At 38.1% G+C, this 18,325-nt stretch overlaps 1 protein-coding gene across 1 annotated transcript in view; it reads right to left on the bottom strand.

The window, feature by feature from the left end:
- Positions 1–18,325, bottom strand: part of DPYD (dihydropyrimidine dehydrogenase) — a 277,603-nt gene that overhangs the window by 151,069 nt on the left and 108,209 nt on the right. The window contains exons 9-11 of the mRNA XM_026038025.1: positions 5,671–5,778; positions 3,156–3,325; positions 1,247–1,457 (exon numbers count right to left, since the gene is read on the bottom strand). Coding sequence (XP_025893810.1) covers positions 1,247–1,457; positions 3,156–3,325; positions 5,671–5,778 — 489 coding nt within the window. The remainder of the gene's footprint in view (positions 1–1,246; positions 1,458–3,155; positions 3,326–5,670; positions 5,779–18,325) is intronic.

The raw sequence follows: 18,325 nt of genomic DNA on the forward strand, positions 1-18,325 counted from the left end.
ATAGAAGAGAAGCCACAGTCCTCCTGCATACGTATAAAAAATTAAGAGGTACCAAGACCAGCTAAATCAGAATAACAATTCTGTCCTAATTCTTGCTTAATTCAATAGGCAAAAAAGATTTCACAGCTTAGATTAAAGTTGCAGCATAATGAGTTTCTCTGAAGTTAATTATTGAGCCTAGACTAAATCCCTAGGTTCATTCTTTGATATCCCATTTAAACTGAGAGGAAAACAAGCAGCATACTGAGTCACTATATCTTCAATCTGGGTTCCTACTCTATGTGGTAAGGTACAGAAAGGTCTGTAAATCAGACCCTTCCTTTTGCTTTAAAAGGTATACCTACAAGACAAAGAAATTTTTGTGAATAAGACCAACAGTCATAAGCTGTGTAACCACTTGAAGACTCATTTCACAAAACTGTCAAAGGGCAGGAACTACCCCTTAGTTGACTGGGGAAAAAACGGAACATTAGAATATATAAATATTTATATACATTTTAGAAAGAAGGCTACGAAAGCAACAGCAAAATGTTGTAATCTTTTGCTTACTCTTATTCTTGACAGAGCTTATTTACTTTTCTCCTTTGTTTAGTAATAATTAGTGAAGCTGACACTCCAGCTCTGTAGATCCTGGCATGTTTTTGAGATGTCAACCCTCCAGCCTCATTATGGGGTTTCCCAAGTGCCACGGCATGTGCTTTACATGCTATGACAGGGACTTGTTCAGTAGTTAGTGATGCCACATTACACATCACATCTGTGGAGAGTAACCTTCTCTGGCAGGTGAAATATAGTACGCTAATTAATTCAATAGCAATGTTATTTAGGAGGAATAAGCATTTGTAAGATGCTGGCAAAAAGAAATATGGTACAACAGCTGAACATGTCTTACAATCAAGTTTTAAATAGAAAATTTAAATAGAAAATTGTCACTCAGGATTTCAGAGTTTTCTCAATGCTGAAAGAATATAAAAGGACTTCTCACAAAGCAGTTCTGCACTTTCTAAGACTTCAGTCACTAAAAAAAATCTTCATAAGTCTGAAGCTAGACAATAATTTGCTGCTAACTTCAGATAACTAATAATTTTTGTACATTAAGTAATTCTTTTATACACATATGTCTACAGACAACTCTTAAGAAAGTGAAGAAGATATTTTTCCCTTGATAATTTTGTAATAAAATACTTCAGCTTCCAGTTTGGACATGGCTGCAGCTAAAATAAAAACCAGCATTAGTTAGCTTTACCTTTAGCTTCACTTAAAACCGAACCAAAGGCACTGATCACCACATCAGCTTTCAGGCGGACAACCTGATCCTCATCTTCTTTCCAATTTCCATCTTCATCTTGTTCAGTTCGAACAAACTCCATAGCAACAATTTGTTCACCTCTAAGAACCACTTTTCGAGGGGAGAGAAAAGGCAGAAATTCACATTTCTCCTCTCTTGCAAGTTCCATCTGTAGAATAAAGGTAAATAAATATCTGAAATATTGTTTTGTTTTCATAACAAGTTTTTGACTCATGATGCCACCAGATATTCTTACTTAGTAGAATGCATCTCTCTATGGCATACACATAGTCATCTTAACATCAATTTCAGTCTTCAGTGCTGTTGAATCAATCACTTCTACATAGTGACACTAAGCAGATTTACAATGGAAATATTTTTCTGATATATTTTTTTCTTATCATTCCCTGTTAGCTTTAACACATCCTTTAAGGGGAAAAGAGTTACCTTATGCAACCATGGTGGTTTTTTTGTTGTTTTGTTTTGTTTTTTTACAAAAGCCCACTATTAATTAAGAAGATGAGATCAGCGTTCCCTGCAATTTTAAAGCAGATTTGTTATCACATATTGAATATCATGTATTATAAATAGCTTTCTGAGTGACAACAAAGACTTAAGATTTTCTGAATCTTAATCTGATAAGGTAAAACCCCAGCCAAAATCAAGCAACGTTTTCTTGCAGGAAGATCTTCAGGACTTGATTGTGTTTATGTGACATATGACGTACCACTTTCGTACACTGAATATCCTATCTGACCTTCTTGTGTGGCCACTTCTAGTTCAAGATATTTTGATTTTACAACTTTTACAGCCACTCTGTGACTCGGTCAGTAGGTACATCAGTGATTTTTAAGAACCTACACAGGTTGCTAACAAAGACCTGGGCACACTGCAATGACTGACTCCTGCTTAGCAAGAATCTGCAAAGCACAACGTCTTCATTGCAATGCATTCCAGAACCTCATTACCTGTGTCTAGAAATCTGAAGGGCAACAGAAACTGAAGTACATTACACAGCAAGAGACCCTCTATTCCTTTTTAAGCTTTTCCATTCCCCTTGTGTAAGTTCTACAAGATATTCACATTCTTGAAGAGAGAGAATTAAATCCCCTTCAGTTCCATGATGAAGATACATTACAGTTCCTGTTACTGAAATTACACAAGAGTGTAAAGTAAGCCCCAAATAAATTACGATGGAAAAAGACCACCCAATTAAAAAAAAAAAGTTCCTCCTGTAGTAATACAGATACACTGAAAGGCCAAGTCAAGTTCAAAATATGCAGATGTAGGGAGAAATGCCAAACTGCAAAGCCAAACTAAAAAGCAGATCAACCAACTGAAATATGTGATGGATGACGTGGCTTCATTGCCATTGGCAGGGATTCAAAAACAACATCACTGTAATAATTTCCTTAAAAATTTTTATAGATTCCCAAGACAATGATACGATCACTGACATTCATTAGGTAGCAGCCAGAAAATTTCATTCGAGGACCTATGACCTGAAGAGTCACCTACAATACTCATATGGCTGCTTTAGTTTGGAAATGCTTCATTTCTGGAGTTCTTCCAGGAGTTTAAGAATTTTATATTTTCTAATTTATAAGAAATTCCACCCCCCTGCCTGCAAGTGCAAGTGCTCTGACTTTACAGTGGAGGGTACATGTACAATAGAGAAAAATGACTTATACAGAGCTATAGATACGACCGTTCCTTTGATAAACATTTACATTTAAGATTAGGGTTTTTTTTTTAGAAAAGTTTAGTAGCTATATTTTAAGTACCTACAGAGCACAGTTTTCAGCCCTACAGAAAAAATAACATTAATAATTAATATTTTTTCACATATGCTATTATTCAGTTTTACCTCTTCTGGGACAGCCCTGATATTATTGAATCCCTTTCTGAATACCACAAATACGCGACGGGCTCCACAGCGCAAGGCAGATGTTGCACAGTCAAAAGCCGTGTCTCCTGCCCCGAGTACTATCACAGTTCCACGTATTGATGGCAATGGAGAGCGACAGGCACACATCCCTGAAAGATGAAAGGAAAACCCCATTTTCAAGAAGAGAAACCATTTCTGCATGACAGCTTAAAAGATACTTTTAGACAAAGCGGTGTAAAATTGCATCTTTCAGTTTCCAAGCATGCAGTGTCACTATCAAATTATTGTGCTTCACTGAAAGACAGTTTTATTCCCATTTTTAAGATACACTCATATACATAATTTCCTAGTCAGTACTGTTAAGAGGCAACACCTTTCTGTCTGAGAAGGATATAAGCTCCAACACATTGGTAAGTCTGAGGTCCTGTCAGGTTAGCATTGTAACATCTTTTTACTCAAAAATTAAATTCTTTTCATTCACCTCTCTCCCCATTTAAAAAAAAAAAAAAAGCTACAAAAGTAGCTGCAAATGTAAAGTAACTACAAAATGTAGCTGCAAAAAGCTACATCTAGAGAACGATGACATTACATATTTGTTAATCACTCTTTTTGATGATTCACACAAGAAATTCTATAGTAAAATTGCTTATGTGGACTACGTAGACTTGACTGCACTTCATCAGTTTAAACATAACTGTTGATTAGACAAATTATTGCAATTTTAAAAAATAATATCAAAGTCTAAAGATATTTTCTCAATGACCCTCCAATAATTCAAATCACAAGAGGTTAAGCTGACCATATAACTACCACACTCTACTACTCTCAGCATTCTACTGCTCTGAGTATCCTGCTATATCCATAGGAGATTTTCAAACACAATCGCAAAAAAACTTCACTGTCTAGTTCAAGGATACTGTGTCTTAAATTCACACATATAAATGGAAGGAGAACAGACATCCTACCACTCGGTTTGGTTATTAACAGATAGTAGCAACGACATTGAACTCTATTACTTTCAGGCAGAAAAGGGAATTTCTCCGCTATTTGTAATTTTTTTTTTTTAAGTAGACTTAGTATACAAAATACTGGCAAACAGGGAGTACTACTTCACAACATTTTCCAAGATGTTGATTCCAGTACTATAGACACTTACGCAGGCAGTAAACAAAGTACATGAGTTTGACACGCTCGTACAGAATTCTTAAAGTATTTTTAGACAAACTAATACAAAAGGGATTGTTTAGGAGGATTTACTTTTCCTTTGTTAATCAACAAATGTATTATTGTACATATTCCCAGTCTGTTTCTTTTTAGCCATTTCTTCAAAGTAGCCTTTCCTCCCAACTCATTTGAGCTCACAGAACCAGACAAAAATAAACTATTAGATCAAAACAGCAAAGAAATGGGACAGATGGGATACACAACAGATAGAATTTCCCTTCCTAAATATTTTGTATAAAAGGAGGTAGTAAGCTTGATTTGCAGAATTATTCATTTTCCGTAAGACATAAATACTTCAAGATGCTGTTTACAGAAAGTCTATTAAATAAACAGGCAGCTCTATTTGATGCTAAAGTTTCCAGATGGTCCAAAGAAATCCAGTTTGTAGACAAAAAAGGTACATGTGTGCTTAAATATGTGGTCCTACGTGTAGGACCACATACAGCACTGAATATATATAAAAAAACTCTACATTTATTTATACCTCATTAATACTTTGAGGAATCTATACCATGAATGAGTGTGGTATAGACATCGAGAGGTCCCTGTGAGGCACCTGTGTGGGGGCCCATGACCTGGCATTCAGGGCTACCAAAAGCAGCTATAGAGCTTCTTGTATCGCAAACGCAGGCAAATCTGCACTCAAAAGGACTTAAAAGTAAAAAGCAAGATTATATTTCATGTCTGTGGAACTGCGTGTTGCCTTATTAGGCCTCTATTATCCTATCCCAAGGAATCCTGAGTCCTTAGACTGTACTTTAGGTAAGAGACCAGTGCTTCCTTAAACATATCTGCAAAATATACAGCATGACTGATTTAGAATCATTCTGTCACAGGTAAAATCAGTTAGAACATTCAAAGCAGCCACTTTCCAGGATTGGCAACATTTTGTTCAACGTCAGATCATTTCAAGATCACCTTAGATTCACTATATGATATTTACATCACAATAGTAATTTACAGAAGAAGGTTATGACAGCTGTTGAATATATAACATAAACAAAACTTAATAAGGAAAGCAAACTGTCATGTGCTTATATATTTATATAACGTATCTTTATTTACTTTACAATCTCTGTGATTGACCATGCGGACCACTCTCCTTAGGTTGTAGATCATCAGGAGGAAATCCTGCCCAAGATCTGCTCTTTGGGAGGTATTTCATAATTTCATGTGCTGCTGTATGACATTTTGACATTTGCTGCTGTGCATTTTGACATATCAGAAACATCGAATGACTTACTGGCCAAGATTACATATCATTACACACCTGGTTTACTTGCCATTGCCACCAAAGGTAGAAAGTCTTTTGATGTGTAGAATCCTTGATCCATTCTCAGTCCTTGGAACATACTGTCTCGGTTCGGTTCTGGTAAACCTAAAATAGACATTTTAAAGCAATCAGAATTACAGGAGAAACTGCAATGACAAAAATATGTTTCATATTACATAAACATTCTCAAAACCTTCTCAATACAAGCACTTTCACAAACCTCAGGTGTGAAGCAGGTGTGAAGAAACACTGCAAATGACTGCATCATCTTCATGCTTACAATGTGCAGATCACTGGTACGCTTTTAATAGTACTGAAAGTTAAAACCATTCGATAACATATGCATGTAAGTCACAGAAAATCAAACGCAAGAGCAGGGGGTAGAAAAAAAATGATACATAAGATTCAGAAGCAGAGAAATTGCTGGGGAAGATAAGACAGTAGCAAACCTTTTTCGTATTACCTTCACATTCATTTAACTTTTACTGCTGTGAATTGCTTTTTTCCTTTTGTGGCTTTTTTCCCCCCACTCTTAATACACGTAGTCCACAGGTAGCCTAAATAAAGCAATATTCATCATTTTAATAAGGAGTGGGGCAAAAATGACACTGTTCTGTTTTGTGAAAAATCTGTATGTCATCAATTGTGGCCATTTCTGATTGTTTTCTCAAAATTGCAGGGGGCCCTTATTTGCTGACATTTATTTGTAGCTATTAATAACACACATGTATGCAGAAGCAGTAGGACACAGCCAGGGAACAGTGCAAAAGTATCTGTCCTTGGTCAGATTTATCACTAACTCACTGAAATAAAAGGAGATGGATTAAGGATGTATTGAATCCAATAATGTTTAGACTGACTGCTATGATAAAAAAAAAAAAAAAAAAAGAAACACAGACACACAAAGCAGGAGCCAATATAAGTGGCATTTCCTGCTATTTATACTACTGTTTTGCAGGAAGCTGCAGGAAACCCAATTTTGCAACATTTTCATTTGAAGAAAATGCAAAGGATTTCTCTTGTGTACCTATAACCATCTGGCAGAGTTTCAAGCTCTTTACTAAGTATCCACTGTAAGTTCTACTAAATTATAATGTGCATTATTATTGCCCTTGCTGCATTATTATTTGCTCTGCTACTGAATACATTTATTTCATTAAAAAGGACAGAATTAATATGTTATAAAAGATACTAGCACAGCTAAGAAAGAGGCAGACAGAAAAAGACAGAGAAGGATCAAGAACTGGTGAGATCCACTTTAGTGAGACACTATTTCATAATAAACAGCCACCCAACAGAAGTAGGCTTTACAGACAGATCAAATATTGATAAATAGCCAACAACCTCCCAGGAGAGAGAACATTTGAAGAACCAAAAACAAAACAGCTACAGAGCAAAGACATAGTTGAAAGCAAACAGTTTCACAGAAAAAAAAAATTTAAATAAAGTCATCTATGAAAGATGGAATTTAGGTCAAAATAATGACCCACAAGATAAATTATTTTGAGACCATTCTCTATCCAAGAGAAATACGCTTTAAAGATGAATTAAAGAGATCCTTTACCAAGAGGGAGTTCACCAACTAGTACAACATAGCCAGGAGCCACTCAAGAAAAAATGCTTAGAAAAACATGAGCTCCTTCCCCTTGCTTTTACACTCATGTTAGTTTTAGTCAGTTCTCTTTTCTCCAAACTCACCTGCAAGCCATCTAAAGGCTTTTTCTTATTATTTGGTATTTCCTATCCTGAAACAATCTTCCGTTACTGCAGCTCTTGTGTTTTTAACCCATACCAAGGTCTGGTACTAACAATTACTTCCTTTGCTGGCAGTGAACAACAGCCTAAAAACACAGCCCTGCCAGTGCCACTCTGAAGGAGTCTGCAAGCAGCTATGCAAGGAGCAGGCTGCTGTAAAACCACTGCCTGCCACAGCCAAAGCTCTCAAGGTATCTACGTATATATACACATATATGCATGTATATATACATATATATATATCAAGCATATGCATATATTTATATGTAACAGTATCTACATATATGTCAGGGCTTTTTATTCTTTGCTCTCACATAATACTCATGCATGCTAATTTGCCCAACGAGAAGTGTCAAGTTCATGACCTTTATTTACAGGGAGTCCTCTTAGACTTTTCTTTTACCCTCCCTTCCAGCCCAACGCAAGAAGCAGTAGCTGCAATGACCCACGCACAGGGCAAAGAACCGGCCTCAAGAGCAGCGTCAAGAGCAGTGCACCTAGTCCAGCTGGCTGCTGCACCAAGTAAATCAAGGCTTGTCAACACATCAGTGAGCAAAGGAAAAAGAAGAATTTTTGCTGCTACTGTCCCAAGCTGGAAAGTGGAAACAAAGCTCCGTGTTTCAATTGCTTAAAGCTGATGTGTTTTAAAATTAATTTCTAAATTCACCATTCCTCTTCTGAAAGTTTCCTTAATAGCAGGAAAGGCTAACATACCTGTTTGGTACAATCTCCCTGCCCTTTTATGCACTGATCTTTCCAACTCGCTCCTTGTGTTCCCATATAAAATTATTTCAGATATAACACAGTGTCTGATAACATTCTGACTCGGCAAGAATCTTATGGATACAGGTAGCTTATGGTCAGAGGATGATTACAAAGGTGCCTGACAGAAAAAGAAGGGAACATATCGTAAATTCAAAGTACATAGGCATCTTTAATATTCCTGAATGGTCTGTTCTTCTTCAACAAGTCTGGTTTGTGGTCTGGCAAAGTGGGGATCAAAATCTATGTATACAAAGCAGTTTTATTCTATGTCACACAATCCATGAATTGCATGAACCCATGAATTTTAAGTACGTTAAAGTATTTTCTTGAAAGATCGCATTGAAACTATATCCTCTTAACCAACAGATTTAGTTTTCCCTACTTGCATTTGGTGGCATATTTACCTATTTGTTTAGGTCTAGGGGAAGGCGTCACGCGGACGCGGCGCCTCGCTGTCCCGCAGCCGCTTCCGCTCAAGGCACCATTTCCATTCACATTACGACAGACACCAGAACAGGACCTGAAACCATTGGCATCTGAAGAGCTACTCCCTGCACCTTTCTAAAGGGTTGATGCTGAAAGATGAAGCTCTCAGCAAAGTTGCAAACGCTCTGCAGGTGCTCAGCTTCTCTCAAGGTCACTCCATTAGTGATTAACACATTAGTAAATAGTTTTGAGGCTTATATTTTAAAAGGATCTCTCTCATTTTGCCACAGAATGCTTTTTTCTATGATGGTAGCTTTGTTCCTTCCTGTTGTGAGGTTCAATAGAGTATGTTTTCTAGGTGGTTGATTTTTTTTTGTTTGTTATGTATGTCGATGGAGATAAGTGTTTTAATTACTTTTTTAATGTCTATGCTTTTGTATTTTCCTCCTCTCTCCGTTTATTTCCTGCTGTTGAGATTACTGCCTCATCTCCACAGCAGGTGGCTCTTTCAAATTTGTTTTCTTTGTAAGCCTGGTAGATTTATTTTGTAATATAACTGCTCTTTTTTACTATTTTTTATTAATGATTTCTTTACTTTGGAACGGGGTATACTTGCAAGGTCCATAAGAGTAATTCCTTAATGATGGCTAAGGGCTTTGTTTATAGGAAAGGACACCTAGGTTACTGCTTTCTTCTCCTCACGTTAGGATGAGTGCTGCCTACAAATATGTGAAAGAAGGTCCTCAAATCTATCAAGGAGATCCACAGACAATTGCCAGAATACATACTACAATGTACAGTAACTTGAATTACAAACCACGCAGCCTTATGGCCAGTTCTCACAGCATTTAGGAATCCCATGATCAGACCAACTTGACATCCATACAGAGCGAAATGCCCAAAGGCAAATTATTTTTAGATTTAATGGGCCTAAAAAGAAATAACCTCTAGCTCTAATTTTATAATTAGTCTGTTTTTTCAAGGTTTTGCGTATCTTCCACAGCCTACTTGTAGCCTTAGTTGTTCTCAGTAATTCTATTCCTGTCAACACAAGGGACCTGGGTCCTCTATTTGGAGTATTATTGGAGTAACACAGCAGCATGACTGGGCTAATGTATTTTACTGAAAATCACTGGGGTGTTTCAGGATGATTAAGCAAAGATCTGAAAGAGCAGTGTGGTGGTTTTGTAATCCAGATAAGTGCCAAAGACTTAACTATCCGGGAGAGCTCAGCATTTACTCTTAAAAGCACTCCTTTAAATTGCATACCTCAGGACAGAAGTATACAGAATTGCTACACATTTTTGGAAAAAAATCTTTAAAGAATACTCTTGAAGAAGCAATACACTTTCCTAAAAGTAAGGAGCAAATGGCAATTCTCCTATTTCTTCTCAGATTAGAAAGTAATATTTAATGCTGCCCATATTCAAAATAATAGGCAAAGTGAGGATGCCAGTAGGTTAAAAGGAAGTCCCTTCCAAAGAGTATGCTGGAATGGAACGATTCCAATGAAGTAAACCTCATCACAGAAAAGGATGAGTGCAGAAGTCTGCTTACCTTCCCCTGGGCTCTGTTCTGCCCGCTACTGTTTATTGCAAGACGTAAGATACTGAAACAGTTTGTTATGCATCTTGACTTGTGGAATATAAGAGTTCTGTACATTGTAATACAGAATAACTGCAGAACATCTGCTGTAAAAAATAAAGTGGAATATTGCCGCAAAACGTTCTTATGTCATCTTAGCAATATTTATTACAACTGGCTAGAAATCTGAAAAGGTCACTAGCAAAACGGCATTTAGTAGTTTCAGCCAAATCCATCTCTAACAAAAATATGCCATTCCACCCAGAAAATGAGCTTTCTCCAGTCTACTTAAAATAGAGCCTGACTGGATTTTCAGTCCCAATTGGAATCTCGGTCACTTCTCACAACTGGGACAAGCTGTCGTTACTCAGGAGCATCCTTGAACTGGCATAGCAGGGGTGCTGAAGTTTTAAGATTTGACATGCTAATATTGTCACTTCCTTTCTCTCTTCCTTCTGCAAGCATGTTCTGAACACTAACCTGCCAAAGGAAAGACCCAGGGGGCCGTATTTCCTCCAGACACCAGCCAGATACTATTTGTCAGTGCAATACCCAGCCCTACACTAAAGGAGCAGAAACTGGCCCTGCTACTTACTCCTGTTCAGTAAACGGTGCGTAAGGGAACTGGTCAGCAAAGCAAGACCATCTCCTTGGGGATTGCCTGCCACCAAACTCGAAGGACACACACAACAATCCCCATCTCAGAAGCAGCAATATCCTGAAAGGAGATTCTGATGCAGCATGGCACATCTGAATATGTACAAGTAACAGCAAAATAAATTGGAGAGAGAAAGAAGATCTGGGGACAGCAGACTCCTAAAAGAAAAGCAAAAGCAAGAGAAGGAAATACTACAGAGGCTGTTTGTAAGAGGAATGATAACCTTACCCAAACAGGTTCATTACAGCATACCTGTCTAATGTGTCCAGTTTATAGGCAGCCAGGCTGGCACAGGGCAATGACACAAAGCCAATGAGAATTTGTGCAAAGAGAAAATGAAACATTGGCCTAGAAAAGTATTCTTCTTGTTATGCTTTAATTTCAAAACAGTTGGAAAAAGTCTTGAAAAAGCTACATATGGCAAATATGCAGGAAGCAGGATTAGCTTAAATCTGACAGAAAACATTCAGGAAGAAAGAGATCACAAATGCTTTGTTGGCATCCGAACGAAAAACAAATACTAGTCTCCACTGCAAAACAAATGTTGACCATCTATCAGTGGCAGCAAATTCATCTTGTGAAAACATACTGGGAACGATTAAGTTAATACTCTGGAACAAGAGCCTTTGGTCAGATCTCTGCCACTGCACAGGGAGGCAGTTGCAGTGAGGCTGAGACAACACCACTTGCATAATCATGTCCCATACTTTTAATACAGCAATATAAGAGCTGGTTATTATTAACGCATAACAAATAAAAGCTCTGATTTTTATCTTTTTCTCCTAAAGTTTAAAAAATAGTACAGAAGAGAATTACAGAAATATTTACCCATAGTCACTTCTCTTAAACCTGGCACTACTACACTGCTGCATGCAATTTCCATGACATGCTGAACTCCAGTCAAATACGGTGACTATAAAACAGTAGGATGCATTAATTACAGCTTTGCACTCTGTATAATAACTGTATTTGTCTCAAATATTCATAAAATGCTACTTATTTGGGTGGAAGCTCCCGCATACTAAATACCAAGTCACAGAATGTTCAACTCCCTCATTATTTCTACTTTTAAAATATGAGGTTTCATCCAAATCTTTTACACGCATACACACATATTTCTAAACTAGTCTTGGGTATAAAACAGCAATGTTTTCCAAGCGCTACTGAATTACTGAATAATTATTTAAATGAAATTTCATTATCAGAAACAAATATTGTTTCCCATTCCTGTAAATCCTATTATAACATACTATATTATTTTACCTCAGAATATTAGTACAGCAGTTTTGTCCACATGGAAGAACAAAAAGATGCTAGAGAGATTATTCAGTAATTACTTCTATATTGTTCCACCTACGCTGAATTTCTGCATCACTTCAGGTATACCATCTCTACATATACTTTAAAATAATGTCTCACAAAAAGAATTCTAAACACTATTCATTTTTTGCAGCACAAATCTACAACTAAAAACCTATCATCAGTGCATTCTGATGAAAAGGTAATAATTAAATCTTTTTCTCCCTTCTCCTACAGCACATTATTTGACCTATGATAAAGCAACCTATCAAATTTCCATTTATTATTTCTACCTGAAGGGCTTTGCCAGCTCACACAAACATAAATCTCCATTTGTCAGATTTAACCTGTACCTGTCCCAGCTGCTATGAGGGTTCATAGCTCTTGTCCCTTAAAAATTACCGAACAGCATCAAGCAGCATAACCTCCCTGCAGCCTCCAGTGACCCTTGCAATCAATAATATTTGTAACCTGTATGCGCAGTTAAGTAGAACAGAAGCCAGGCACTATCCTAGTTAACCACATTGAGCTGTGATAGTACAACCTGCTCCCTTGTGTTTCCTGTGATCAATTTTAATCTCTGGACCAAGAATATGAGAATGCAGCCCCTTGCTTCCGAATTCATCTCGGAAGGATGTTATAGATTTGTAGGTCTGCACAGGGAGCGGTGGATTTAATACAAGCAGCCGTTCAAGGAAAGAATACATCTAAGCTCTCATTCTTTCTCATTACCCTCAGCGCGTTTGGGGTCTTCAGAAGACAATACACAACACAGGGAAATACACATGTGATGGCTTAAGGAAAGCGCTCTCTGTTAAAATGCTATCAGGTAGCAGTTATTCATTACAGCTGTATCCATTAGTGCCATGATAGGTAAGGTGGGGATCAGTGATTCCATTATAATCACTTTGTTTAAAGGTTTATAAATAGACTGCCAACATCCATTCCTTCTGGAAAAATGTCATATATAGTAAATTAAACAGAAATCCCCTAAAAGTAATAAAGCCTAGTTCTGCTCTGTTAAAATGAAACAATTATTATGGAAAGAAAGAGCAATTTGGGTTTCTGATGGTCTTTGTTCTCCTACCTCCGAACTAATTTTATTTAAAAGAAGGCAAATTTGTCAACCAATTAGTCTAATTAGACAACTGCATCTGAAGGAAGAACAGGAAGAAAGCAACTTCAGAAACTCACTACCACAGAAAAGGTGCCTTTTGAATCTGTCACGCTACCAGAACGCATGTTTCCACAGCTCCTGTAACTGCATATTTATAGGGTTGACTGTATCGGCTCCTCGACAGCAGTTCCAATGCAATGAATCATCTATCAAAACATTTGAGAAGACTTTCTTACTCATTTCTTTAAAGCAACATTTTGAAGGGACGCCTTCTGCATGATAATGATCCAGCGTTCAGGATCCACTAAGAGAAACAGCGTACGGAGCTTTATAATTGCAGGTGAATGGCAAGTAGCCCTGGTCAGAGGTTTATCTTCTCAGATTGCCGCATGCTGCGTATCAGTACGCGGCAACAAACATGACATTCTTGTAACGCGCTGCAGGGTCAACCATCTTCCTTGCTGAGGTCATTACCCACTTCACATCAGTGTCCTTATCATTAAGCACATATTTATCTGCCTTTCCTTTAAAAAGGGGCTGCAGCAAGAGGTTTTATGTAAATACTCTCTTAACATGATACGGTAGCACACAAGGAGATCAGCTGTGCATGTTGGAAATAATTAAGGCAGCCTGTACTTTGACCTAAACACCTCCAAGCACGGGTCAACAGTAGAAAGAAGTTTTCTCAGTTACCCACTATAAAAACCTGAGATCCTTACTCAGCACCAGCATCTATTGTATTTTATATGAAGCATTATTTAACATCAGTGTCTGGGCTAATAAGTCAAGCGCCTCAGATTGGGTGTGAACACTCCCAGGAGGGCACGGGCTTCCCTGACACAAGCATTTGACCCATGCAAATGTTAGGGCACTTGCACGAACAATGAGCAGAGTCCTGAAAATCATCCTGGTGCCTATTTTTGCAGTTAGAATCCTACAGCCATAAGACTTTCTCCCAGTAGAGCTTCAAATAGTAACAAAAACAAGAAGCATCTGATCAATAAATAGAAAATCAAGTTACACGGTCCCAATAGGTCCCTCTAACAAAGATTTCTCTCTGCAATGTTCATGCTTGTCTAATGCTGCAGCTTTTAATCCTTTCACACCAGTGGGTCCTACATGCTTGCATTAGCGCTAATGTAAAACAAATGAGCATTTTACACGAGGATATCCACTCTCCTAAAGTAAAGGGGTTAATGCTAAAGTAAGCTTTAGGAATGTAAATTATTTTCCCCATGTGGCTGGCAAACTACATGAGTTATTCATTTAAAAATTATTACCAGATAAAATCATTATTATCTCTACAGTCAATGCACAGTTCACTGACAACCTTTTGGACCACTACAATTAAGAAAGGCAGCATACTTAATGAAGTCACAAAACACATTGTTTATTAAATAGTAAACTGTATCTTTAATTACCTTAAATATTTTAATCTGATGAAAAATTATTTCATAAACCTCAAGACAAATTATGTTAGAGATGAAGTATGCATTTTGTTCCTCTATAAATCCTAAACAACACTTCCAACTTGCTCACAGATTTCTCTAGTATGTAAATCTGTTCCTCAAATTATTTTCAAGAGCCTAAACCCAATGTCACCGGCATAAATTTTAAAAAGGGGTTGTGCTACTCTCTCTTTTTAAAAGAGATTTTGCTTTTGCCAGATGTAGAAATTGGCTGTTCTAGTAAAGGAAGCTTTTCTAATAATCCTCAGGATGTAGACTGAAGCGAGGCTTCTGAAGGGGTGCCAAAATCAGGCTCATTGAAATAAAAATATTTTTTTTTTCGGGGGGGGGGGGGGGTGGGGAAGGGAGGTTACTATAATTTCTTAGCTCAGAATAGAGCAGCAATATAAGAGACAACAACTTAAAAATTATCAAGGGTTTGGAGGATATGCTCTAACACCAACAAAAACAGAGCTAATTTTAATACTGCCTCCTGTTTCTACGACTGTGCATTGTGTGCATTCTACGACTGTGTAATATCTGTGCACTGCCAAGAGACCTGCTCTGTGCCCAGTGCTAGCCCTGCCTGGTGGGTGTGCTGGGCACTGGCTGAAAGAGGCTGCTCACGGTTAACGAGGAAGCAAAAATACTTAACTCTCCACAGCGTTAGGCCATTCACTATGCTTGGATCAAACCAGAGGGAAGTCAACACAAGAATGCAACACCTTCTGCAGCATTAAGGTGAAATTAATATAGTCAACTTTGTTTATGTCAGCATCACGTGCCACTGAATATTTGGAAGCACTCAGCTATAAAGCTTTCAAAGGCTAATTAATGTATCAAAAAAGCACAGAGACTATTTCCCATTCCTTTGTGCTAAATAAGCTGCCCCTTTCGGTCTACATACTTTATCGTAAACGTTTTACAACCTCTACAGAACTTAAATAACAACTGAGGACAGTTATTCACTGCACTGCAATTGTAAAACTGCAAGAAAACTTCTGTCAGCAAGAGTCAGTATTTGATATTGTAAATATTATATATTCATAAAAATACAAGATTTGATAAAATGCTGTTTAGAGCTTAAACAAAAAGTACCCTAGAGGTCAATAGACAGTAAACATGCATACTTGTACAACTCAGACAAGGCTTGTGCACACAGACTGCACAAGACAGTTAAGAAATGTCAAAGACTTTAAAGATTCGGTCAAAATCTTACTGCAATTATTCTCAGTTTTCAGTGAATATTAGCACTTGAAAGAAACTTCTTAAATATCACTAGCTATAGTTATAGATGGGCTCAAAATCGAAAAAAATAAACCCTTCTCTGATATCACTTCTACTGTAGCTGATGGAAAGCAGGTCACAATCATCTTGCAGCCGCGATTCTCTGCTATGCTGGGAGCCCCTTAAATCCACGCAAATATACATCATATGTCAACAAAGTTGTGTTTCAGGAGTTTGGCCTCTGCAAAATAGTTATACCAAGCAAGAAATAATATTTTTAAAAACTTAAGCTAGTTTTGCTTCATATATAAAATTAGACTTTGCCTGTCTGAACACTCGCCACAGAATGACTTTAATTAACCTTCGCAGCAACAACAGTCGTACAAAAAATGAAGAGACTATGATAAACAGAATCCTCTACTAACTACATCTACCCATATCTTCCGGAAACCACCACTTTCTCTCAGGTTGTTGTATATTATGCAAGTAGAAAACATGCATTCACTAATGTATGCAAATGTAAAAATCAACATACTGTACAAAGGTAGCACAAGTGTGATGAAAATTATCAACTTGATAGCTGTGGACCAAAGTCACATCGCCAAGCATATGCCCACAAACAGAGCCATACCTGCAAACGAAGGTCTTCACAAAAGCTCATGCTCCCATATTTATTCTGGGAGGGATTAGGACTATAATACCTCTCAAATCTGCAGACAAATGCTGAGCAGACATTTACATACATACAAGAGTCACATTTTTCATAGTTACCTCTATCATCAATTTAACATAAAGGAAAAAGAACATACAAATGAGCAAGCTGTTCAAAAATCAAGTAACAAGACTATTTCTAAATGCAATCTTTTAAGATTAAAATATTAATATAATGCATGATGGGAGAGATTTACAGGACTTAAATATATAGTGATTTATTCATTAAATCATTTACACAAATAGAACACTGTGCTGAAACCAAGGCTCCCAAATACATAGGTGCCACAAAACAGCAGGATATCAATTAAAGGTAATTAATACATTCAACTAAAATGACTTAAAAACCTGGATTGTTTTAGAAAGAGAAAAGCAGACAATGAAATGCTCAAAAAATGCAGCAGTGAGAAAGATGCCTTAAATGCACTGTTAGGACACTGAAAAATAATAAAAAAACCCAAATATTTAAAATTCCTGAAGCTTTGTAATTAAATGTATAACAATTGCAGCATGCAGAATTCCTGGCTGTACTGCAAGAGGCATAAAATTCACAAAATGAAGGCTGGGGGATTACAGCAACACCTTCCCATTCTCACTGCATGTAGAAATGCAAATGGGTTTAGCAGACAGCAAGCTATACTCTACGCTTGGCTGCATGAGTTATTTTGATACCAAGAGTAATAAATAGCACTTACTGTTTGTAGTGCTTTCTGTTTTCAAGGTGCTACACAGACAGTCAGTCCTCAGAATATCTGGATAACAGATAAGCATTTATCCCGCTTTACAGATGTGCAAAGAAATTTACGTGATTTGCTTAGGACCATACATTAGAAGCAGACAGCGATGGCTCCTGGGCATTCATGCAATAGGATTTAGAGAGGTTAGAACAGGGGATCTTTGGTAATCAGAATTATTCTAGCCAGGGAAACATGCAGACTAGTTACCGCCCAATGCAATGGCAGAGTGAAGGTTGGCTCCGCAATTCCCTGCGCGCAGCGGGAGCAGGGCTGACCTGGAGCACCCTGCCTGCCGGTGGCATCGCGGGCGGGTGGATGGACAGACGGATGAGCTGCATCCCTCGGGGGCTGCTCCCAGGAGCCCTGCCAGGCTACGGTGGCTGCAGGAGGGCCCGGACAACCGCACATGAGAGTTAGGCCTCCAAAGCACAGACCCTTCTCTAACTCCACAGTTGGAGCTTACCGCTTCCACCACAAAGCTAGCCAGAGTGACTCAGTGCTCAGACAACCCACCACCATTTACCAGCCATGGTGTTTAATCATATTAAACAATTAAACAGAGATGTTAAAGGGCTGGAAGACTGTCAGTGATGAGAGAGACCACAAAGGGCTGCGGACAAGCGAGCTGGCTGCTGCTCAGGTCTGCAACAGCTAACGAAGCCAGGCCGGGGCATGACTGCACATTACACGAGGAACTGCTGGATGGGCCAGGTAACACAGCGAGTCCCTGACAAAGTTACAGATAGTGCCATGGAAAATGGTTGCATTTCACAAGGGGTTACTGGGAAGCTGTACGAAAAACAGCTAAACTCCACAGATCACTGGCAGGGAGGGCTGGGGGCCTCTGGGGGACTGCCACCTCGCAAGGACAACTTGCACCAACAGAGTGGTGGCCAGTCCTGCCACCGAGGCCGGGGGAGAACAG

The sequence above is a fragment of the Nothoprocta perdicaria genome, unplaced genomic scaffold (genome assembly GCF_003342845.1).
Source record: "Nothoprocta perdicaria isolate Ctin4 unplaced genomic scaffold, notPer1 scaffold_20, whole genome shotgun sequence".
Lineage (NCBI taxonomy): Eukaryota > Metazoa > Chordata > Aves > Tinamiformes > Tinamidae > Nothoprocta > Nothoprocta perdicaria.